We start from the raw sequence: 25,999 nt of genomic DNA on the forward strand, positions 1-25,999 counted from the left end.
ATTAAAATATAGGACAGTGGTGTGTTTAGAAAATGGGACGTTTGGAATGCACCCAACCAGTTAGAAATTGCATTTATTGTGATAGCCAGTAAGTGGCACTCTAACCTTGTAAATCAGTGTTAATTTGGCAGTTTCTTAAGCTAATTTTAGTGCCCTGCAATTTTTCATTTTCTTTAGCTATATATTTAACAGGAAGGCAATGTAGGATTGACATGCATAATGTGCAGTTAAAAATCACAGTCAAAGGGTGGCTCATGGCACAGTGGATAGCGCTGCTGCCTATGGTGCTGAGGACCTGGGTTCGAATCTTGGCCCTGGGTCACTCTGTGTGGAGTTTGCACATTCTCCGCGTGTCTGCGTGGGTTTCATCCCCACAACCCAAAGACGTGCAGGTTAGGTGGATTGGCTACTCTAAATTGACCCTTAATTGGAAAAAAAAATTATTGGATGCACTAAATTTATTTTAAAACAAATCACAGTCAATAGATTGTGTGCTGGGAATATGTTCAAAATGGTTGCCTGATCATCAGTTCCTTTTACCCCAACAGGTGACAGAAGATGAAGTTATGGATGTATTAGAAACTCTACTACAGTCAAACATGTCAGCATCTGTAACAAGGGGATATGCTCTCACTGCAATTATGAAGCTAAGCACAAGGTTTACCATAAATGTGAAGTAAGTAAATTCACTCTTGAAAGAGGGGCAAATATATAATATGTTGGAAATCTGATTTTCAATATAGATTAACAGGGACAGTGGCGTCATGGTGATGTTATGGGCTAGTAATCCAAATGCTGAGGCTAATGCTCCAGGGACACTGGTTCAAATCTCACAACAGTAGCTGGTGGAAATTAAAACCAATTGGCTAACATCTGGAATGAAAAGCTAGTCTCGGTAATGATGGCCGTGAAAAGTATTGGATTGCTGCAAAAAACAATCTGGTTCACTAATCTGGTCACGGGCAGCACGGTAGCATACAGGTAGCATTGTGGATAGCACAATTGCTTCACAGCTCCAGGGTCCCAGGTTCGATTCCGGCTTGGGTCGCTGTCTGTGCGAGTTTGCACGTTCTCCCCGTGTGTGCGTGGGTTTCCTCCCGGTGCTCCGGTTTCCTCCCACAGTCCAAAGATGTGCAGGTTAGTTGGATTGGCCATGATAAATTGGCCTTCGTGTCCAAAATTGCCCTTAGTGTTGGGTGGGGTTACTGGGTTATGGGGATAGGGTGGAGGTGTTGACCTTGGGTAGGGTGCTCTTTCCAAGAGCCGGTGCAGACTCGATGGGCCGAATGGCCTCCTTCTGCGCTGTAAATTCTATGTTTCACAATTCCCTTTAGGGAAGGAAATCTGCCATCCTTACCTGGTCTAGATGTGCTTGTAGACCCACGCAATGTTGACTTTTAATTGGCAAGCCAGTCTGTTGTATCAAACCACAGGAAAGTCCAAAATAAATAAAACTGGATGTACCACCTAGCATCGAACCGGGCATTGGAAACCACAATGACACACCGTCTAGTTGATCCTACTTGTGCAAAAATTGGGAGAGCTGTCCCACAGACGAGTCCAGCAGCAGTCTGACAGTCATACTGAAGGAATTACATCTTACACAGGGATAATGTCTTTTGATATTGACTGTATGTCTGTCCCACCAGAGATGACAGCACATTGGCATCAGATTCCCTGAAGTCTCATGGTTTAAAGTCAGACATGGACAAAGAAACCTTCTGCTGAGTAAACAGACAATCAATCCCCCTTGGCTGAAGAATCAGTTGTCCTCCATGTTGAATATCAATTGGAAGAAACACCCGAGATTGGCATGGACACGGAATGTACTCTTGATTGGTGAACTTCCAAGTCCATCACCCAAGGGTGTAGCACCATTTCTGACCAAATTGGCTAAACCCTCACAGATTTACCTGTTAATCTGGGCCGGCGAACTGATGGGGGAATGAATAAGAGACAAAACCTACCTGACCTTACCCTCAGCAATCTACCTATCGTCAATGCATCTGTCCATGACATTCTAATAGGAGTGACCAGCGCACACACCTTATGGCAATAATGTCCCATCTTCACATTCAGGATATCCTCCATGTGTGGCACTGCCACTGTCTAAATAGGATAGATTCAGAACCGATCTAATAACTCATGAGGCACTGTGGGCCAAGAGCAGCAGCAAAACTATATTCATCCACACTCTGTAACCTCAGCCTGGCATATCCCTCACTCTAGAATTATCATGTAGCTGAGAGATCAAACCCAGTTCAAAGAGGAGCTCTGGAGTGCATGCCAGGAGCAACACCAGGCATATCTGAAAATGAGGTGCTGATTTGATGCTACAACACTGAACTACAGGTATGCCAAACAATAGAAGCTGCAGGTGATTCCACAACCACAACGATCAAAGCTTCGTGGTCCCTTCCAAGTCCCAGAACTGGAAGAGGGGGCTCCATTCTCCAAGATGGGGAAGCCCAGTACCAGCGGTGAGGCTGAACTATTTGCAGCCTTCTTCAGCTAGAAGTGCTGAGTGGGCGAGCCCCCCCCCCCCCCCTCCTGTGTCACAGATGCCAGTCTTTAACCAACTCTGCTCACTCCATGTAATATCCAGAAACTGCTGAAGACGCTGGATACAGCAAACGCTATAGGCCCACAGTAACACTGAAAGCTTGTGCTCCAGAACTAGCCAAGCCACTTAAGCTGTTCCCGTACAGCTACAACAGTGACATCTACCCAACAATGGGGAAAATTGCCCAGGTATGTCCAGTCTACAAAAAACAGGGCAAATTTAATATGACGAGTCTAATGCCTCATCAACCTACTCTTTATCATCAAAGTGATGGAAGGTGTTAATGACAGTGCTATTAAGTGGCTCTAGTAATAACCTGCTGAGTTTGGGTTCTGCCAGGACCATAACTCCTGACCTCATTTCAACTTTGGTCCAAACTTGGACAAAAGAGCTGAACTTAAGAGGGAAAGACTGACTGCCCTTTACATCTGTGCAGCATCTGACCAAGCATGGCATCTAGGAGCCCCAGCAAAATTGACGTCAATGGGAATAGGAAAAGCGCTCTGGTTGAAGTCACACCTAGCATAAGGAAAGATGGTTTGAGTGGTTGGGTGTCAACCATCTCAGATTTACAGCATAGTACTGACCTGGTTCAACCCCCTTGAGCTGCTTGATAATGATCTTTCCTCCATCATTAGGTTAGATGTTCACTGTGCCATCATCCATATTCAGTACCATTTGTGACTCTTGAGATACTGAAACAGATCGTGTCCACACATAATATAATAATCACATAAAGCCCCTAGTCGCCACATTCCGGCACCTGTTCGGGGAGGCCGGTACGGGAATTGAACCCGCGCTGCTGCCTTGTTCTGCATTACAAGCCAGCTGTTTAGCCCGCTGTGCTAAACCAGTCCCTACACAGCAAGGCCTGGGTGGTGCTCAGGCCCAAGGCATGGACACATAGGTGGCAAGTAACATTCACACCACGCATTGACCAACTTCAACAAGAGAGAAACTGACCGTCTCCTTGACATTTAACATCTTTTCTTTTCCATTGCTGAATTCCTCCACCATCAATATCGGGGAGGGGGTGGGGGGGGGGGGGGGGGAGCATTGACCAGAAACTGAACTAGACCAGTCCCAGAAATATTGTGGCTACAAGAGCAGGGCAGAAGCTAGGAATCCTGTGGCGAGTAACTCTCCTGGCTCCCTAAAGCCTGGCACCAACTACAAAGCACAAGTGAGGAATGTGATGGAATACTCTCCATTTGCCTGGCTGAGTCCAGCAGCAAGAGTGTTTAAGCTCGGCACCATTTCAAGGCAAAGCAGCCTGCTCGATTGGCACCCTATCCACCCCCATATACACTACCTCAACTCATGTCAAATTTCCCTTGACAGAACCTTTCAAACCAGCAATCTCTGCCACCTAATAAGGCAAGGGCAGCAGATGCATGGGAACATCACTACGCAAGTTCCCCTCCAAACCAATTGCATTCTGACTTGGAACTGTATTGCGATTTTTCACAGTAACTTCATTGCTGTGTTAATATAAGACTACTTGTGACACTTAATAAAGATTATTATTATTATTGCTGTTCCTTCAATGTTACTGGGTCAAAATCCTGAAACTCCTTTCCTAACTGCACTGAGGGTGCACCTACACCAGATGGACTGCAATGGTTCAAGGTGTTCAACCACCACCACCTGGATGGGCAACAAATGATGGCCTTGGCCGCACCGCTCTCACATGCCATGAAAGAATAAAAGATTTGATTTTTAATCCAAATTCCATCACAGATTTATAACAAAAGTAAAACTGATTTTTTAACGTATGGATGTGATGAAATGGAAATTATAACATTGGTTCATCCTTTCAGTCGAATTAAGAAGATCATGTCAGTGTATGGAAGCAGCATAGATGTGGAACTTCAGCAAAGGGCTGTGGAATATAATGCACTTTTCAGAAAATTTGATCATATGAGGTATGTGCAAACTGATCAGTTGGACCATGCTGCTAACTTAAGTTAATTTGCATGAATTCTTGCATGCTTGAATTACAGAACTGATAGTAGTGATGGCAAATATCAGTAATTTTTGTGGTAAATCCTAATGCACTATTTTCGTTCAGGTTGTCAAACATTTTGTATGCAAGTTAATGTGTAATGGAGATGTCAGTTCCAATCTTCCATGCTTGTGGATATTTTGACTTTTCTTCTACATGCTCCTTTAAAAGCTAAAACACAATGCTGATTTGCTTTGAATCAATTATTAACACCACAATATTGATATCTAAAAATTAAGTCAGCCCACGTGACCAGTTTGGTTTCATTTTGTGAAGAGAAGCTACGTGGAACTTTGTTTTGTTAGAAAAATTGCAAAAGTGACTTCAGGTTCTCTCAAACCAATAATCAGGGAAGTCCAATAAAATAAATCAATACGTATGCTTCAATCTATCAAATATGAGAACTAATGAAGTCTTTGTAGGTTTCACTGGCTCTGTACAAGATGATCTGTGTCCACTAAGGGAATTAGAAGGGTGCAAGAATTTTTATAAACCAACTACTTTTTGTTATGTCCGTGGTTCTTAATCACAGTTCATGTCCCTACATTAATGGGACCTGAACTGGAATGAAAATGCATGATCTAGACCTAAACTGTAAAGATCCTTTTCCTCCTCCTCCTCCTCCTCTCTTCACCCCCCCCCCCCCCCCCCCAAAACAACTGTCATTGGTCAAAATTGAATTCTTGAGTTTATTTGCTTAACAGGCACAATGTTGTGACTTTGTGCTGCAAAGAGGCTTTAGCTTTGAAAAGTTTGTTGCTTCAGGTCAAATTCTAGAGATGACAGACCATAACATTGCATTTCCAGTGGATTTCTATGCTGATTTGACTTTTTATTTAATCATAGAATGATTCAGAGAAGGCCATTCAACCCATGTCTGTGCTGACACTTTGATAGAGCCATGCAATTAATCCTACACTGCTTTTCTCTGTGTTGCCTATAAATCTTCTTTTAAATGTGTGTATTTTCAACATGTGTACCTATAGTACTACTTAGGATCACTGAAAACTCCAGCGCTGTGGCTTTATCTGTCCATTAAAGCAACTGTGTTTCTTCAACATTCACTAAATTAATTAATTCATCAAACCAAACTTGTATGACTTTTGAGGTAGCCTAGTTCAATTTATATTGAAGCCTTAAGCATAAGAAAATTGACCCTGCGGAAGGACATTTTGCCTGTCCTTCTAGTTTGTTAACTTCCATTATAATATGTAGTTGAACTTTGAATATCCTGAATTCTTCCAAAAAGCTTACAATATTTCAAATCTAATACCTTGTATGACCAATTAATTACAAAGTTAGTGTAACTATTTGAAATATACTCCAGTTCCGGACATATTTTCTGGTATTTCATTGACCTATAATTGAATTAACAAGACATTGAAAATAATTAATGTGCTGTTGTTTGCAGGTCTCTGCCAACTTGATTCTTTATTTATAATGGAGATTTGTGACCATTGTGCAATGGGTTTATGTTTTGTCAATGTGCATCCTGATGCATAACTAACCAAAGTCCTGCAAAATAGTTTGATGCATCTATTCAGCTTTGTTTGTGTTTTTTTTTATAAATGTTTTTTATTGGATTTTTGAATAAAGTATATTTACTGTTATGTACACAAAATAGAATACATACATAGAAGAGAACACGCACAAAAAACAACAACAAAACAAACATTAGAATAAAATAACTGGTAGGGTATTATGTGCTAGCTCAACAGCAGCAGCTCTGTACAATTGGCAGTATTGTTTTTAGCACATAAGTAGGCATCGGTTTGTGGGGGGGGGGGGGGGGGGAATCTGAGGGGGTACATATACATTTGGGCGACGGGGAAACAATTACAGAGGGCAATACGCGAATGGTGTTGGTGTTGTCGCTTGCTTCTCCCGGACAGTTTTCGCTGCCGTTGTCATCTCGCGATCACCTCCGCTTCAGCCGTTCATCCCGTCTTTCGCCTGTATTCTCCTTGTTCTCTGCTCCTGTAGATGCCAAGTTTGTTATTGTTTCCCGTGCCCTCGTTCCGGCTGTCATTCCCTTGCTTCCCTCCCACCTCACTGGTTCCCCCCTCTTGTTCCCTGTCTACTCCCTCATCCATCCCCTCCTCTTCTCTCCCCCCCCCCCCCTTCCCGGTCTATCACTCCCTCCCCCGCCTCGGCTACATTCCCCTGATTCTTGCCTACCCAGCTATTCTTCTGCTTGTTGTTGGCCACAAACAGGTCCCGGAACAATTGGGTGAATGGCTTCTGTGGAAGCCGTCGTCTGACCCTCGGTTGGCGAATTTGATTTTCTCCATTTGGAGAGATTCTGAAAGGTTGGACAGCCAGTCTGCTGACCGCCAGCCGAACAGGATTCTATGGCGGGCGATCAGGGAGGCAAAGGCAAGGGCATCCGCCCTCCTCCCCAGGATTAGATCTGGCTGTTCTGATAACCCGAAGACCGCCACTTTCGGGCATGGCTCCACCCTCATCCCCACCACTTTGGACATTGCCTCGAAGAAGGCTGTCCAGTACCCCGCAAGTCTGGGACAAGACCAGAACATGTGGGCATGGTTGGCCGGGCCTCCTTGGCACTGTTCACATCTATCCTCCATCTCCGGGAAGAACCTACTCATACGAGTTCTTGCTAAGTGGGCTCTATGTACCACTTTTAGTTGTGTCAGACTGAGCCTTGCGCACGTGGAGGTGGAGTTGACCCAATGCAGTGCTTCGCTCCAGAGTCCCCACCCTATTTCAATCCCCAGGTCCTCCTCCCATTTCTTTCTTGTTGCGTCCAGTATGGTGTCGGCCCTTTCTACCAGACGGTCATACATGTCGCTACAGTTCCCTTTATCTAGGATGCTTGGTCCAGTAACTCTTCCAGTAATGTCTGTCGTGGCGGTTGTGGATACGTCCTTGTCTCCTCTCGTAGGAAGTTTTTGAGTTGCATGTACCTTAGCTCGTTCCCCTTGGCTAGCTGGAATTTCTCTGTCAGTTCGTCCATTGTTGCGACCCTGCAGTCCGTGTATAAATCCCTGACTGTCAGTGTCCAAGCTTTGTTGGGTGTTGTATTGTCAGCAAATTTGAGATGCTTGCCATCTGTCTAATTCAAAATTACTTAATTCAAAAGTTAATATAATTTTTTAACACTAAGCACTACATTCTACTTTTGTTTTATTTACCTTAATTCAAATCGTCGGATAAATCAATTTTAATGTCATTAATCTGTAAAATCTGTTTAATGTATTAATGTTTCTTTGCATATAATTATACAATAAAAGACCATTCGACTCAGCTAGTTTGTGTTGGTGTTTACATACCAGACAAGCTTCCTCACTTCTGCCTTTCAGCATATTTTCTATGTACTTGTCTAGTTACCTTTTGAAAACATCCAAGTTATTTGCCGTTGCGAGTTCCACATTTCAACCGCTCCCAAGTCAAGACATTTCTTGTATTTCCTTATTGAATTGATTGGTAACTATTTTGTATTCATGGCTCCTACCGTTGGATTTGCTTCACATTGACCCTGCCCACACACCTAGAAATACATCCCAGTACTTTGATAGCATATTTAGATACTTTGCTATCTTTTCTGTTGCTTTGCTAACCAAAAGTACTCTGGCATGTGGAACTGTTTTAAACATTTCAAGTGGGTACATATTGAACATAACTGATTGCAAAGAATGAACATAGAAACTAGTGTGTGCTGGCAGAAATACTAAATAACTGAATTATGATACAAATAGCAGGAAAATCGTTTTCTAATTATGGAGAATATATTGCTATCTAACCAAACACTTCTGGTAAGCATGAGGGAGTATAATAAGTTAGGTAAATTTTTCAAATGAATTTATTTAATTTCATGAGGATAAACATTTAATCAAGAATGAATCAAACTCCTGTTTAGCAGAGGAATTGCATGACTGAAGCATTATTTGTATCCAATAGATCTGCACTGCTGGAACGAATGCCTATAATGGAGAAGGTAACTAATGGGCTGACAGAAACTGCACAAACTAATGGAGAGGCAGAGCCCATGAAAGTGGAACCAAAATTGCTATCTACTGCTCCTCCGTCTAGTAATCAGGTAAAATGAAATATTCAGTGATTGGTGTATTTTCTCAAATTCAACCACTAATGATTTGAATAATATTTTTTGGTCACATTGATTATTTTAGGAGACCTACTGAAGTCCATCTGTATACCAGAGGATGTTTGTACTTTCAGACCTAAAATAAGTGCACTTTTTTCTGGATTTTTTTTTTTTCATATATATTCACCAGCACCGCTGCCATTCCCTATAGCTTCCCGCTAACCATAACAAATCTGCCTCCCGGGTCTGCCTCTAGCTTCCCCACCTCGAATGTCACCCTTTTGTTAATCAGGATAGCCACCCCCCTTGTTTTAAAGTCCAGTCCTGAATGAAACACTTGCCCGACCCATTCCTTCTTTAATCTAATTTGGTCTCCCAGCTTCAGGTGTGTCTCCTGTAACATGGCCACATCCGCTTTTAATTGTCTCAGGTGTGCGAACACACGGGCTCTCTTAACTGGCCCGTTCAGTCCACGAACATTCCACGTAACCAATCTGGTCGGGGGGGCCCTTGCCCCCCTTCCCCTGTCGATCAGCATGTTCGGGCAGCACGGTAACATTGTGGATAGCACAATTGCTTCACAGCTCCAGCGTCCCAGGTTCGATTCCGGCTTGGGTCACTGTCTGTGTGGAGCCTGCACATCCTCCCCGTGTGTGCGTGGGTTTCCTCCGGGTGCTCCGGTTTCCTCCCACAGTCCAAAGATGTGCAGGTTAGGTGGATTGGCCATGATAAATTGCCCTTAGGATCCAAAATTGCCCTTAGTGTTGGATGGGGTTACTGGGTTATGGGGATAGGGTGGAGGTGTGGACCTTGATAGGCTGCTCTTTCCAAGAGCCGGTGCAGACTCGATGGGCCGAATAGCCTCCTTCTGCACTGTAAATTCTATGAAATCAGCCATGACCGTTCCTAGGCCAGCTCTAGCCCGTGTTCCGCACCTCACTTGATCCGCCCCTTGGTGGCGACCACCTTCTGATCTCCATCTCCAGTCTCCTAGCTGTCCCTTACCGTCAGCAGAACCCCCCCCCCCCCCCCCTCCCCCACTTTGTCGTTCCTCAGCTCCCCCCCACTTTGCTCCCGTGAACTATCTATCCAGCTAGCCCATCAGCTCCCACCCTCTGGCGTCAAAAAAACTGCCATCTGCAAGATTCTACCCCCCCTAAACATAGCACAAGCACTCAACACAGTAACAACAATCCCCAAAGGCAAACACACCACCCTGCAACGCGCAGGCAACAGGGCCCTCCCCCTTTAACCGATTCTTATCAGTCCCATCACCTTCAAACAGAAACAAACACAATAAAAGAAGCTTCAAGCAGCTTAAGCAAAATTATGCATGCAAGAATCAACCATCTTTCTTACAGAAAAGAAAATCCCCCATCGCAACTTACAGATTTTTCCCTTTGTAATCCAGTACATAAAGCAATAAATCAAAATCAAATTGCACAAGTAACCTCCCCCCACCTTTCTTCCCGAACAGCGTGACTTAACTCAGAATTAGAAAGACTGGAATTTTAAACAAGACAAAACAAAACACAGAACTATTTTCTCTCTTTCCCACCTCTTCCCCCAAACTCAGTCCACCACAGTTTGAATTTAAAAGTCCTTAAGCCAGATTATTGTCCTTCACCTCTTCCGGAGAGTTGAAGTACAGTGTCCGGTTCCCGTAGGTCACCCACAGACGAGCTGGGTATAACAGTCCAAATTTAATGTCTTTCGCAAACCGGGCCGCCTTAACTTTGTTGAAACTTGCTCTCCTCTTTACGAGTTCTGGTCCCCAATCTAGGTACACCCGGATCTCTGATTCTTCCCACATATACCGTTTCGTCTGCCTGGCCCACTTCATGATACGCTCCTTGTCGAGGAATCGATGTAGCCTCACCACCATGGCCCTCGGGGGGGGCTCACGACCCTGGGGTTTACGTACGAGCACCCTATGTGCCCGGAACACCTCCAGCAGCTTGTCAAACACATCGGCCCCACCATCTCCTGCAACATCTTCCCCACATACGTACCCGCATCTGATCCCTCCTTTCCCTCTGGCAGCCCGGCGATTTGAATATTTTGCCTATGAGACCGGTTCTCCACGTCTTCTACCTTATTCAGCAGTCGTTTCTGGCTGTCCTGTAGTGTGCTAATTTCCAAAGCTATTGCAGTGGACTCCTCCTCTCGTTCAGTGGACTCCTCCTGCAACTTTTGAATCTCCTGTCCCTGGGTTGTCAATTTCTCCTCCACCCAGTCAACCACCTCCTTAATCAGGCTATCGCCTGGATCATGTCTTCTGCATACTCCTTACGATGCCGGGCAAACTTCTCATCCAGGTACTCGACCCATTGCTCCCTCGACCAGTGAGCTGGCGTGGACACACTTTGTCTCGTTACCATTGTGCTCGATGGCCTCTGAGTCTTGCTTTACTCATCTTTTGGTTTCTTCTTTTTCGGCTCTTATTTGGACACAATTCCATAAATTGAGGGACACCTCCTTTTCCTCTCCATTCGATCAATTTATGTTGAGAAATTTCCTGAAAACTCCAGCTTAAAAACCATTTTTAAAAAAGACTGCGGGTGAGAGCTGCTGAATGTGTGACCTTTCACTCCATGGTCACCACCGGAAGTCTTCTGGATATTTTAAAATTCACTCTTAGACTATGGGTGTCATTGGCAAGGCCAGCATTTATTCCCACCCCTAATTTCTCTTCACCGCTGCACTTTGTGGGGTTAAGTAGTGAGTTCCAGGATTTGACCTAGTGACTTTGAAGCAAATGCCAACATATTTCCAAGTTGGGGTAGTGTGACTTTAAGGGAAGCTTAGTAGTGGCGTTCTCTTTTTTCTTTAAATGTTTTTATTCAAAACTTTTCAATAATATTTACAAACCACTACAAAAGAAAACATAATGCAAAGAGAACAAAACAATATGCCAACAAAAACAACTTAACCCTCTAACAAATTAACAATTTAACAAACAAAACAAGGTGGGGCATTTGCCCCTTACAAATAAAACAAAATCAACCCATCCCCCCCCCCCCCCCCCCCCCCCCCCCCCAACCCCCGCATTGCTGCTGCTGCTGACCTCCATCTAATGTTCTGCGAGAAAGTCAAGGAACGGTTGCCACCGCCTGGAGAACCCCTGCAAGGACCCTCACAAGGCAAACTTCATTTTCTCCAACCTGAGAAACCCCCGGCATGTCAGTGACCCAAGCCTCTACGCTTGGGGGCTTCGCGTCCCTCCACATTAACAAGAGCCTTCTCCGGGCTACCAAGGAGGCAAAGGCTAGAACTCTGGCCTCTTTCGACTCCTGCACTCCCGGATCATCCAATACCCCAAATATTGCTATCCCCCAGCTCGGTTTTACCCGAATGTCCAAGACCTTGGACATTGCCTTTGCAAAGCCTTTCCAAAATTCTGTAAGTGCCGGGCATGTCCAAAACATATGGGTATGGTTAGCTAGGCTCCATGAGCATCTCACACACCTGTACCCCAAAGAATTTACTCATTCTCGCCCCTGTCATATATGCCTGGTGAACCACTTCAAACTGAATCAGGCTCAGCCTGACGCAAGATGAGGAGTAATTGACCCTGCCCAGGGCATCAGCCCACAGGCCCTCATCCAGCTCCTCCCCTAGCTTCTCCTCCCACTTGCCCTTCAGCTCTTCCACCGAACCCTCTTCCGCCTTCTGCAGCTCCTGGTATATGTCCGACACTTTGCCATCTGTGACACTGTGTCCTCCAGGCAGGTAGCAGCGGGAATTCCCCCACCTGCTTTTTCACAAACGCCCGAACCTGCATGGACCTAAGTGTTCCCCGGCAGCAACCCAAATTTCTCTAGCGCCCTCAGACTGGCAAAAGTCCCTTTGATAAACAAGTCCCCCATCCTTTTGATTCCCTCCCTGTGCCAGCTTAGGAACCCGCCATCTATCCTACCTGGAATGAACCTGTGGTTGTTCCGTATCTGGGTCCAGACTGAGTCCCCTACCTTCCCCTTATGCCGTCTCCACTGCCCCCAAATCCTCCGTGTTGCTGCCACCACTGGGCTCGTGGTATACTGTTTCGGCAGAAGCCGCAACGGTGCCGTCACCAGTGCTCCCAGGCTGGTATCTGCACAGGACGCTGCTTCCAACCGTTTCCACGCTGCCCCCTCTCCCTCCATTACCCATTTCCAAACCATAGACACATTCGCTGCCCAGTAATAGCTGCACAGGTTCGGCAGCGCCAACTCACCCCCTCCCCGACTGCGCTCCAAAAGCAGTCTTAACCCGCGGGGTCTTATTTGCCCACACAAATCCTGTAATACTCCTATTTACCTGCTTGAAAATTGGGGGTGAGAATGGGCAGGCACTGGAAGACGAACAAGAACCTAGGGAGGACCGTCATCTTTACGGACTGCACCCTGCCCGCCAGGGAGAGTGGCAGCATGTCCCACCTCCTAAAGTCCTCCATCTGATCCACCAGCCGCGCTAAATTGAGCTTGTGCAAGACCCCCCCAGCTCTTGGCCACCTGGATGCCCAAGTACCGAAAGCTCCTCTCCATCGAGTGATAGCTCCCCCAACCTCTCTTCCTGGCCCCTCGCATGCACCACAAAAAGCTTGCTTTTTCCCACATTTAGCTTATATCCCGAGAAATCTCCAAAATCCCTAAGTATCAGCATGACCTCCCCCATCCCCTCCACCGGATCCGCAGTGTACAGAAGCAGGTCATCCGCATACTGTGAAACACCCGTGCTCCTCCTCCTCCCCACCCCCCCAGTTTCTGGACTCCCTCAACGCCATGGCCAGCGGCTCAATCGCCAGGGCAAACAGCAGGGGGGGACAAGGGGCACCCATGCCTCGTTCCACGATATAGTCTAAAGTACCCTGACCGCAGCCGGTTCGTCGAAACACTCGCTACCAAGGCCTGATACAACAATTTGACCCACCCTATGAATTCCTGCCCAAACCCAAATTTGCCTAACACCTCCCACAAGTACTCCCACTCCATCCGGTCAAAGGCCTTTCTCCGCTTCCATTGCCGCTACCACATCTGCGTCCCCACCCTCCGAGGGCATCATGATCACATTCAGAAGCCTCCGCACGTTCGTATTCAGCTGCCTGCCCTTCACAAGCCCCGTCTGATCCTCATGAATCACTCCCAGGACACAGTCCTCAATCCTAGTGGCCAAGATCTTGGCCAACAACTTGACATCCACATTAAGGAGCGAAATCGGCCAATAGGAGCCACATTGCAGCGGGTCCTCATCACGCTTGAGGATAAGCGAGACCAGAGCCTGCGACATCGTCGGGGGAAGGATTCCCTTTTCCTTAGCCTCGTTAAAAGTTCTCCACAGCAACGGGTCCAACAGCTCGGAAAATTTCCGATAGAACTCCACGGGAAACCCATCCGGCCCCGGGGCCTTGCCCGCCTGCATACTCCCCAACCCCTTAATTAGTTCCTCCATCCCAATCCAGGCCCCCAATCCCTCTACCCGTCCTTCCTCCACCTTTGGAAACCTCAGTTGGTCCAGGAACTGCCTCATCCCCTCCCCTCCCCTTCCTCCAGGGGTTCTGACTCGTATAATTTACCATAAAAGTCCTTAAAGACCTTGTTTATCTTAGCTGAGCTCAGCACCATGGTCCCCCCACATCTCTTAATTCCCCCAATCTCCCTAGCCGCCTCCCTCTTCCGCAGCTGATGCGCCAGCATCCGACTTGCCTTCTCCCCATACTCTTACACTGCTCCCGGTACCTTCCTCAACTGGGCCTCAGCTTTCCCCGTGGTTAGCAAGTCAAACTCCGTTTGAAGACTCCGGCGCTCCTTCAACAACCCCTCCTCGGGGGATTCCGTATACCTCCTATCCACCCTCAGTATCTCCCCCACCACCCTCTCCATCCTCTCCCTGTGGTCCCTGATTGAGATTAGCTCCCCCCTGACCACACTCACCGAAACCTCCCCATTATCATTGTCCTCCACATAGCTTTGGATGCACCTCTGGACCCATCCACAGACCTCCTCGTCCACCAGTAGTCCCACGTCCATTCGCCACAGCGGGTGTTGGCCTCTCTCCTCCCCCATCCCCAGCTCCACCCAGTGCAGGGCATGGTCCGAGATCACAATGGCTGAGTACTCCGCCCCCTCCACTCTCGGAATTAGCGCCCTGCTTACCATGAAAAAAATCTATCCGCGAGTAAGCCTTGGGTACATGGGAGAAGAAGGAAAAACTCCTTCGCCCTTGGCCTGGCAAATCTCCACGGATCCACTCCCTCCATCTGGTCCATGAACCCCCTCAGTACCTTGGCCGCTGCCGGCCTCTTGCCCGACCGAGACCGAGACCGATCCAATGTCGGGTCTAGGACCGTATTGAAGTCCATCCCCATTACCAAACTACACGACTCCAGATCCGGAATCTGGCTCAGCATCCGCTTCAAGAGCCCTGCATCGTCCCAGTTCGGAGCAAACACTTCACTGGCACCACCCGGGCCCCCTGCAGCCTGCTACTCACCATAACATATCGACCCCCCTTATCTGCCACAATACCCACCGCCACAAATGCCACCCACTTACTCACAAAGATTGCGACCTCCCTGTTCTTTGCATCCAGCCCCGAGTGGAAAAACCTGTCCCACCCATCCCTTCCTCAGCCCGGTTTTATCCGCGATCTTCAGGTGTGTTTCCTGTAGCATGGCTATGTCTGCCTTTAGTCCCTTTAAGTGCAAAAACACCCGGGTCCTCTTGACCGGCCCATTCAGGCCTCTCACGTGATCAGCCGGATCGGGGGGCTACCCCCCCCCATGCCAACTAGCCAACTCCTTTTTTAGGCCAGCCACATGCCCGCGCCTCCCGCACTCTCCAGGCGGAGGCTCCCCGCCCCGACTCTCCCTCTTACCACCAATTCCCCCTCAGTCAGCAACCCAGTTACCCCCCCCCCCCCAAAACCCCCTACTCCCCCGGCCAAGCAACTGCTTAACCCCCCCCCCATTGCCTCTACCTCCAATCCCTCTGTGGATTCCCCATCCAAATCTCCGCGCGCGCCCCCCCCCCACACACACACACCTAAGTGGGGTAGAGAAAGTTCCCCCCTACACCCCGTATGAACCAATCGAACACAGTACCGTCCCCCGCTTCAGGCCCCCACCATTTCGCAGGAAAAACCGCGCTCCCTGCCTGGGCCGACCCCATCCCCTGTGACGCAGCTCCTCTCAACTGCAACCTCACCCAAATCCCCGAGGGCACGGGGCCACAAAGACACAAGAAAACACTGGGGAAACCCCACCCAAACACCGCCCCATCTCCCTCACCAACAACCCCCATAACATACTGCAATCCATTAACTCGAGTCCAACTTCTCATTCTTGATGAAAGTCCACGCCTCATCCGGCGTATCAAAATAATGGTGTCGGTCCTTCATAGGGGCCAACATCTCCGCTTTCTAGTCAGCAAAGCAGCTTCTTAAAAACTCCTGCTCCTGGGCCCACGCTGCCTGATCCCTGCCCGCCGCCATCTTGTTTTTTCGTGCCCGTTCTCCCCTCTTCTCTAAAGCCACTTTTTTGACCGCCCCACTCCTGGTCCACTCCATACAGTGCTGGGGGGACCCTCACTGTTTCCTTCCCAATCCGGGAATCGTCGTCCAAATGCCGCTGGAGCTCCTTAAAAGGGCCAAAAAGTCCATTATCGGCGGGAGCTGCCGACCGTGCGACTTACCTAGGCATAGCCGCAACCGGAAGTCCAGTAGTGGCGTTCTCATGCACCTGCTATCCCATGGTGTACACCCTCCTCCATAAGGCAAAACGAAAAAGCTACCTATTCAAAACCCCTCGGGCTCCTAAGACCTCCAGGCAATGAAAAGGATATCCCAAGCACAGGGCGACAACAGGTCAGTACAAGACATGGCTTGGCAGTGTATACAGGAGCCAGTAAACAAAGGATACTTACACCATGCCAAGACTTGCTACATGATAGACCTTACTCTTCTCCTGCCAAATCTGACACACTGACCAGGTCCCACCAACACTGGAAAGCTTGAACCATCTTCCACCAGGGAAACCCTACTAACTAGGAGAAAAGGAATAGTCAACACCCCCCCCCCCCCCCCCCCCCCCTCCGCCCAAAACTCTTCCACCCAGCAGCTAAAGAAAGGAAATCCCAGAAAGAGAGGAACGCCAGGATTATCCAATAAATGTCAAATAATAAGATCTAGTTATGTACACCTTCACAAAAAGGATGCCAGAAGCAGAATAGCATAGCCTCATAAGAAACCGGTCACGAGGGAGCCCAAGTCTCGAAGAATGTCAGTCTAGAAGCCTCTATCCAAGACCACCTGGAGAAGGGTGCCCGACTCCTCCACCCAGCCTAATCTCCAACTGAAGAAAGGCACAAACACTGAACGAAAGCATTCAGATTCTCACTCCCCTGGGTACTACCTCTCCAGTGGAACGATATCTTTTCTCAGGAGCCTGACAAAAGGGAATATCTCTGGGACGGGTAACCTACGCCAGCACCAAATATAGCCTACACCTGACCTAGGTAAACACAGTTGCTACTACCCTAACCTCCTCGATCAAGTGACCATTACACATGCAGCAGTGTAAAAGTCCAACCCAAGAAAGGCTAGATATGAGGATTAACCGACCACACCTGGGCGTGCATCAATACATATTTCCTCCAGCTCCCAACAACATCAGAGGTGCCAACCACAGAAACAAAAAAGAACTCTGTCTTCTCCCTGATACATAATCTGTCCGTACCTTCATGGGAGCCAAGCAAGGATTCCATAATCCCAAAATAACAAAAGTACAAAAGAAAAACACAACACTAATGGTTCTTAATGGGGTTTTCTCACTCACCTGTAATGAGGACTTATAAGGCCATACCAACCATCTCTATACCAAACCATCTACCTGCTGTGGTGCTACTCCACTCTCTAATCAAAGTGAAGGGTCCCTTAAAAATTACTCTTCCCATTGTAAAAAGCAAGAATTGCAGCACATATGTAAAAACAAAACTAGGTAAATTCTGCACAACCCTCATGTCATACTTCCAACACAGCATGATCTTTGTCATATAACAGGTGGCAAATGCCTCTGTGCTCATATATTGTGGGCCCTTGTCAGTATAAACAGCAATGACTCTAAATTAGAGATATAATCACAAGGACAAAGTTTATGATTATTGATGAACTGCGGGGTAATATCACCGTCCACGGCTTTGGAAAAACCATGATAGGATCGTTGAGCAAATCAAGGATCCATCCGAGTTTCACCAAAGCCCCTGCCATGTGATTGCCCCGAAGCCCCAGTAGTGATGAACCTAGGCTCCGGCAGGTAGTGAAGACCCTTCACGTCTGGCCACCTCCAACCCTTCTCAGCGAACTTCGAGGACAAGACAACGTCAGACCAGTGGTCTGGATCCCCAACTGACCCCAAGCCTTGAAGATCAGATATAATGTGCTCCATCGAAATCAAAATGCCGAGCTTTGAAATAGAGATTGTGAAAGCATGGTAGCCGGATCTCAAAAGTTCAGCTGGGAATTGGTCCCCCAGCTCCCCTCCGGAGCGGGCAGATGGACACTCCCTGTCTGGCCACCTCAATCAACCAGATGTTCGACATACCGTGCAGCAGAATTTCCACCGAGGAGACTCCCCCACGACTGACAGGATTTTCTTCTCTGCTTATTGTCTTTCGTATATTTCGCAATTGGCGGCACAGTGGCACAATGGTTAATACTGCTGCCTACGGCGCTGAGGACCCGGGTTCAATCCCTGCCCTGGGTCTCTGTCTTTGTGGAGTTTGCACATTCTCCCCATGTCTGCGTGAGTTTTGCCTCCACAACCCAAAAATGTGCAGGGCAGGTGGATTGGCCATGCTAAATTGCCTCTTAATTGGAAAATAATAATTGGTTACTCTAAATTTATTTTTTTTTAAAAAAAAGGATATTTCACAGTTCCAGTGTGAGCACCAATAACCTGTGCCAGAGAGCAGAGATCGTCCACGACCTCGCTCACAATGGCAGCCATCATCTCAATGCCAACAGCATCGCTAAAACGTAGGCCTGCTCACCATTGAAACTGTGATTGCAAACCGGGCCTTCTCCTGGCTGCCTCCGACTGCCTGAATCAAACAACAAATTTCTTGACTTGGCTCGCCATTGCCAAAATCTAGCCAGGATTTCCCAGGAACATAACACAGGGCATACACACCAGAATCAAATAATTATGGGGTGTGCATCAGGATTTTTAAAAAAAGGATTAAAAGATGAATAGCACCATAGCTCGTGAAATCACAGCTGCTCCTGTGCTCACCCCCCTCATCAATTATATTTTAATCTAATCATTACTTCCACTGAAAACTCAGCTGAATTATGGTAATCTTAGCCATACTGTCCAAGGTTTCCAGATTCAGTCTACAGTTTTTATTGGGTGACTGCACGGTAACACATTAGTTAGTACTGTTGCTTCACAGTGGCAGGGACCCGGGTCCAGTTCCCGACTTGTGTCACTGTCTGTGCTGAGTCTCCATTTTCTCCCTGTGTCTGCGTGGGTTTCCTCCGGGTGTTCCGGTTGTTAAGTAATGGGTTAAGAGACATTGCAATTAGTTGTCTCATTTATGTTAAGTATCCATTAATTGACACATGTGTAAAGGGGCTTCATGTGGCCTCTGTCAGGTGATGTATAGTTAGAGTTTTGTGCAAAGGCTGTTGGATGAAATAAATGTGTGTTTCTGAAAAAGGAACGGAACTTTAGACTCTTCATATCACAGCAACTAAAACATCTAACAATTGGTAACAGAGGATGGTTGCTGTGTAAATGTGAAGGGTTGAAAGATGCAACTTTTGCAGATCAAACCAAGGAGTGAGTGAGGAAAAAAAAAAGGGATATATGGCTGAACCGAGGATAAAGATGGCTGGATATGACTATCCTCCCTTATTTTCTGAAAGGGAATTGTACGACCAATGGAGAAGTGCAGTAGTTATGTGGACTAAGGTAACTGCTCTGGGAAAGAGAAAACAAGGTTTGGCATTGGCTCTTTCTCTACCATATGGCAGTAAAATCCGAAACAAAGTGCTTTCTGAGCTGGAATTGGAAGAGTTAGACTCAGAAGAAGGTCTGGAGACTTTATTACATTATATGGATACGATTTATAAGAAAGATGACTTGTTAAGTGCGTATGAAGCATGATCGGATTTTGATAAGTTCCGGAAAAGTGAGGATATCTCCATGGAAGACTATATAATGGAATTTGACAGACTATATAAAAGGCTGCAGAAACACAACCTGGAATTTCCACAGTCTGTTGGCCTCTAAATTACTTGACTGTGCTAGAGTGAGCAACATGGATAGGCTCCGGGTTTCGACAGGAGTTCAGTTTACTGATAAGGATACCTTATTCGAACAGATGACAAAAGCTTTACAAAAGTTTCTGGGGAAGCATTCGATTCCGATGGCTCTGATATATTTATTTTGCATTTTGTAGATTTAGCAACCAGATTTAGTCGATCAACGGTTGTACGAAGTAAAGAAAAGAGAGTAATTCTGGATCAAATCTTGGAAAATGGATAGGGACAGGAATGGGTCCACCGGCAAAATTCCTTACGGACAATGGGGGAGAATTTGCTAATGATGAGTTTAGGGATATGTGTGAAAACATGAATATCAGAGTTATGAATACGGCTGCAGAAAGCCCATTTAGTAATGGTGTCTGTGAAAGGAATCATGCTGTCATCGATGACGTGCTTCGGAAAGTTTTGGCAGATCGACCAAATTGCAGGCTAAATTCAGCTTTAGCATGGGCAGTACATGCAAAGAATTCATAGCAGATGGTTGGGGGCTATAGTCCTTATCAATTCGTGTTTGGTAGAAATCCTAAAATTCCGTCCATTTTGGATGACCAGCCTCCAGCTTGGGAGGGGACTACAATTAGCTCTGGTTTTGCTGAACATTTAAATGCATTACATAGCAGTAGAAACACTTTTTTGGAAGCAGACGTCTCTGAAACGGCAATAAGATGCCGTTTTTCAGCAAGGAGGCAGGGTATACTATAAGAGAGACAATTCTAATGAATGGAAAGGCCCAGGGAAGATCATAGGCATAGATGGCAGAACAATTATTTTGCAACATGCTTAATCAAACTGTTAGGGGTACATTCATCAAGGATAATGGGTACAGATTACAAATTTTCAAATTTAGACCGAGCAGACAGACATGACGAGGAACCAGAGTCATCTGGTATGCATGTGTTACAGAACTATGAGGACCAATTAACTGATATAGACAGGGTTTCTGTGGAAGAACACAACGCTTCTGATGAATTAGAACAGGCCATTTTTCCGAAAGGGCAACTGCCAAAAGTTGGTACAAAAGTGACATACTTGCCTGAAGGGTCCAGTCAATGGAAGGATGCAACTGTTATTAGTAGAGCAGGGAAGGCCACTGGAAAGTATAAACATTGGTTGAATGTTCAGCATTCAGGGGAAGGAGTCAAGACAATGGATTGGGAAAACGAAGTTCAAAAATGGGCACAGAAACGCAGTGCCAGTTCAGATAGTACATCGGATAGTGAACAGGTCCGCAGGAAAAGGTCGAAAACTATTGAAAGGACATCCCACAGCAGAAGGGAAAGATCAAGCAGTAGCAGTACAGAACGAGATACCAGGTGGGAGAGGGGACGTAGTTTATCAAGATCTCGGAACATGAGTAAGACTACGAATACTAATAGGAGTAGAAGCCCACATGCACGTGAGATTTTGGTGGCTTCAAATAAATTAGATGAAAAAGTTATCAAAGTAGCTAAACAGCAAGAATTGCATAGTTGGAGTGAATTTGGGGTATACATGGAAGTACCGGATAGGGGACAAAGAGCTCTATCCCCCAGATGGATTTGCACGGAAAAGGTTCTTCCGGATGGAACTTATAAGGCAAAGGCCAGGCTTGTGGCAAGGGGATTTGAAGAAAACTTAGAAGATCAGGATTTAAGGGTAGATTCACCTAAAGCAGGAAAGGTTATTTTAAAGATCTTCTTGGCTCTATTAGCCACAAAGGCATGGGAATGCAAATCTATAGATATAAAAGCTGCCTTTTTGCAGGGGCATCAGCTCCAGAGAGACATTTTTCTCCGTCCTCCTAAAGAAGCAGCTAACACAGAAGGGGTACTCTGGAAGTTGAACAAATGTGTATATGGATTAAATGATGCATCTATAGTCTGGTATTTTTCGGTCAGGTCAGTTTTGTTAAAGTTAGGCTGTTGCCAGTTGAAAGCAGATCCTGCAATGTTTTACTGGCACTATAAAGGAAATCTTTCTGGCATTTTTATGATGCATGTCGATGATTTTTTTTGTGGGGTGGGACTAGTGATTTTGAAGCTATAGTAATCTCTAGTTTGAGGAAAGAATTCAGGGTTGGAAGTCAGGCTTCCGGTGCATTTAAATATATTAGTCTGTCCAATTTCCAGTCCAAGTTAGGGGCAACTTTACGGCAGCAATCTTATTTGGAAAGCATCAGCCCAATAGCAATTAGTCGTGACCGAGTTTCACAAAAAGATGCAATGGTTTCAAAGATAGAAAAAGAGCAACTGCGAAGTTTAATTGGGCAACTGAACTGGTTAGGTAGACAGACTATACCGGACGTGAGTTTTGATGTCTTAGAGTTGAGTACAAAAATGAATGTTCCCAAAGTGGAAGACACAAGAGCAAATAAAGCGTTGGCCAAACTAAAAATGCAGGAGTGTGTTTTGAAGTTCCCGGTTTTAGGTGACCTTAGGCACTTGAAACTCATAGTTTATCGTGATGCGTCCTACGCAAATTAATGTGATGGGGTTTCAAGCGCAGGGGTTTTTATAATTTTCCTTTTGGGGAACAATGATAAATGTTGCCCGCTTGTGTGGGAAACAAAGAAAATAAGGAGAGTGGTAAAAAGCACTTTGGCTGCTGAGACGTTAAGCCATGTAGAGGCGGTGGATATGGCCTTTTATGTAGGTATGATATTGACAGAAATTTTGGGATTATAGGATTTGGGTAATATACCTATTGACTATCACATTGACAATAAATCCCTGTGGGAAAATGTGCACTCTACAAAAAGTGTCAATGAAAAGAGGTTACGGATAGACATTGCAAGTTTGAAACAGATGTTGGACAGAGGGGAAATAACCAAAATTAAATGGGTCGACAGGAGCTATCAACTATCAGACTGTTTTACGAAAAGAGGGGCGAGTTCACAGAAACTTTTGGATATTGTTAATGAAGGGCGCTTGTTTCTGTGACTTTTTTTTTCTTGAAATTTTGTTTTCACCTAATTATTTTTTTTTGTCTCCAAGGAAGGAGAGACTGGTTTTTGGGGTTTTTTTTTTTCCTGTGTAACAGGCTGGAGAGGGGCTGAATGGGCCTCCTCCTGTTCCTGTGTAACAGGCTGGGGAGGGGCTGAATGAGGCCTCCTGTTCTGTGTAACAAGCTGGAGAGGGGCTGAATGGGCCTCCTGTTCCTGTTTAACAGGCTGGAGAGGGGCTGAATGGGGCCTCCTCTTGTTCCTGTGTAACAGGCTGGGGAGGGGCTGAATGGGCCTCCTCCTGGTCCTGTGTAACAGGCTGGAGAGGGGCTGAATGGGCCTCCTGTTTCTGTGTAACAGACCGGAGAGGGGCTGAATGGGCTCCTCCTGTTCCTCTGTAACAGGCTGGAGAGGGGCTGAATTGTCTCCTCCTGTTCCTGTGTAACAGGCTGGAGAGGGGCTGAATGGAGCCTCCTCCTGTTCCTGTGTAACAGGCTGGAGAGAGGATGAATAGGTCCCCTCCTGTTCCTGTGTAACAGGCTGGAGAGGGGCTGAATGGGGCCTCCTCCTGTTCCTGTGTAACAGACTGGCGAGGGGCTGAATGGGCCTCCTCCTGGTCCTGTGTAACAGGCTAGAGAGGGGCGGAATGGGCCTCCTGTTTCTGTGTAACAGGCTGGGGAGGGGCTGAATGGGCCTCCCCCTGTTCCTGTGTAACAGGCTGGGGAGGGGCTGAATGGGCCTCCTCCTGGTCCTGTGTAACAGGCTAGAGAGGGGCTGAATGGGCCTCCTGTTTCTGTGTAACAGGCTGGGGAGGGGCTGAATGGGCCTCCCCCTGTTCCTGTGTAACAGGCTGGGGAGGGGCTGAATGGGCCTCCTCCTGGTCCTGTGTAACAGGCTGGAGAGGGGCTGAATGGGCCTCCTGTTTCTGTGTAACAGGCTGGGGAGGGGCTGAATGGGCCTCCTCCTGGTCCTGTGTAACAGGCTGGAGAGGGGCTGAATGGGCCTCCTGTTTCTGTGTAACAGGCTGGGGAGGGGCTGAATGGGCCTCCCCCTGTTCCTGTGTAACAGGCTGGGGAGGGGCTGAATGGGCCTCCTCCTGGTCCTGTGTAACAGGCTGGAGAGGGGCTGAATGGGCCTCATCCTGTTCCTGTGTAACAGGCTTGAGAGGGGCTCGGAAGGGGAGACTGTTGAGTAATGGGTTAAGAGACATTGCAATTAGTTGTCTCATTTATGTTAAGTATCCATTAATTGGCACTGATATGTAAAGGGGCTTCAGGTGGCCTCTGTCAGGTGATGGAAAGTTAGAGTTTTGTGCAAAGTCTTGGAATGAAATAAATGTGTTTCTGAAAAAGGAACGGAACTTTAGACTCTTCATATCACAGCAACTAAAACGTCTAACACCAGTTTCCCCCCTCAAGTCCCGAAAGATGTGCTTTTTCGGTGAATTGGACATTCAGAATTCTCCCTCAGTGTACCCGAGCAAGCGCCAGAGTGTGGCGACTAGGGGATTTTCACAGGAACCTCATTGCAGTGTTAATGTAAGCCTACTTATGACACTAATAAAGAGTATTATTATTACAAACAGGACACTGTTTGGGCCAACCCGAATTGCAAGTGTGCATTTGAGGATGGCATCAGGCTTGTCGGTGTTACCCATCCATTCCACCATCCTCGACTGAGCACTCATTTTGGAGCCTAATGTGTGGGGGAAAAATGAATAAATTGGCAAAATCACGAGTTTCTAATGGACTCAGAACTATATCTCGCTCTTTAGCTTTGAAGGAGGGGAGAAAATATGCAGGAAAGAGAGCAAGGAAAATGTGTTGAAGCTACATGTTTCCTATCTATTTTGTGATACAGCTTTTAACTTGATTCAAAATTGTCTATCGTTTTAAAATCCTGTTAATGGGGATAAATAAAATTTACAGGCACGTATTACTCCACATATGGTAGTTTATCTTGCAATGACACTGTTTTTAACAATTTGTAGACCAAACTATATATGTTTTTAAATTTTATCCTGCCACCTTTGCAACTGGTAACGGTCCTGACACGCCTTGGTTAACTTAGTTCAGCAATATATTTGTATAAGTAATAAAAGAATTCCTATTTTAAATAGTACAGAGACCAAAAATTGAGAATTAGGTTTGACATTTGAGGTAGATCTGAGGTTTGAGTGATTGATAAGCAAATAATAAAATTAATTTCATTGGTGCCAAATTAATTCATTTAGAAACAGATCGAATTAAATTGATCCATTATTTTTGCTAATTTCTGAACGCTTAAAGTTTTAAAAAGCATTTGCAAAAATGTTATTATGATCCCAGTTGATATAACTATGGGCAGCACGGTAGCCTTGTGGATAGCACAATTGCTTCACAGCTCCAGGGTCCCAGGTTCGATTCCGGCTTGGGTCACTGTCTGTGCGGAGTCTGCACATCCTCCCCGTGTGTGCGTGGGTTTCCTCCGGGTGCTCCGGTTTCCTCCCACAGTCCAAAGATGTGCAGGTTAGGTGGATTGGCCATGATAAATTGCCCTTAGTGTCCAAAGTTGCCCTTAGTGTTGGGTGGGGTTACTGGGTTATGGGGATAGGGTGGCGATGTTGACCTTGGGTAGGGTGCTCTTTCAAAGAGCCGGTGCAGACTCGATGGGCCGAATGGCCTCCTTCTGCACTGTAAATACTATGAAACTGGATGGGAAGATCCCAGAATGGAACCGTGGCTCAAAATCTGTAACTTTTTACACTTTTTTTTTTAAAAATAAAATGTGGAGGAACAGAATGACATTACCACTAATTATTTTTAACAAGAAAAAAAAATTATGAAAAGTTGGATTATACAATGAACCTTTACTGCCCCTTAACAAATACATGCAGATTTTAAGATTAACACTGATTGCAAAGTGCACCTGAGGCCACAATGGTCCCATTAATGCAAAGTCATTTTTAAGCGCACAGATTGGTTGTGGTCAAATCCACACACACTCCACTCTGAACCCAAGTTTGTGTCTGGATTTCTCCTCAGAATCACCCCAGATGATTGTGATGAGAGTTTCCACACTCCACTCCCAAAATAAAGCTTTAAAATCGTCTCACAATGCTTTCCCTTAGTGGTTTGCATTCTGAAATTCAGTCCAGGTTTT

At 46.3% G+C, this 25,999-nt stretch overlaps 1 protein-coding gene across 3 annotated transcripts in view; it reads left to right on the forward strand.

The window, feature by feature from the left end:
• Positions 1 to 25,999, forward strand: part of ap1g1 (adaptor related protein complex 1 subunit gamma 1) — a 198,033-nt gene that overhangs the window by 129,752 nt on the left and 42,282 nt on the right. For all 3 annotated transcript variants that reach the window (XM_072518091.1, XM_072518089.1, XM_072518090.1), the window contains exons 16-18: positions 549 to 676; positions 4,384 to 4,488; positions 8,490 to 8,628. In XM_072518091.1, the coding sequence (XP_072374192.1) occupies positions 549 to 676; positions 4,384 to 4,488; positions 8,490 to 8,628 (372 nt within the window). The remainder of the gene's footprint in view (positions 1 to 548; positions 677 to 4,383; positions 4,489 to 8,489; positions 8,629 to 25,999) is intronic.

This window comes from Scyliorhinus torazame, chromosome 10 (assembly GCF_047496885.1).
Source record: "Scyliorhinus torazame isolate Kashiwa2021f chromosome 10, sScyTor2.1, whole genome shotgun sequence".
In the NCBI taxonomy this organism is placed as follows: domain Eukaryota; kingdom Metazoa; phylum Chordata; class Chondrichthyes; order Carcharhiniformes; family Scyliorhinidae; genus Scyliorhinus; species Scyliorhinus torazame.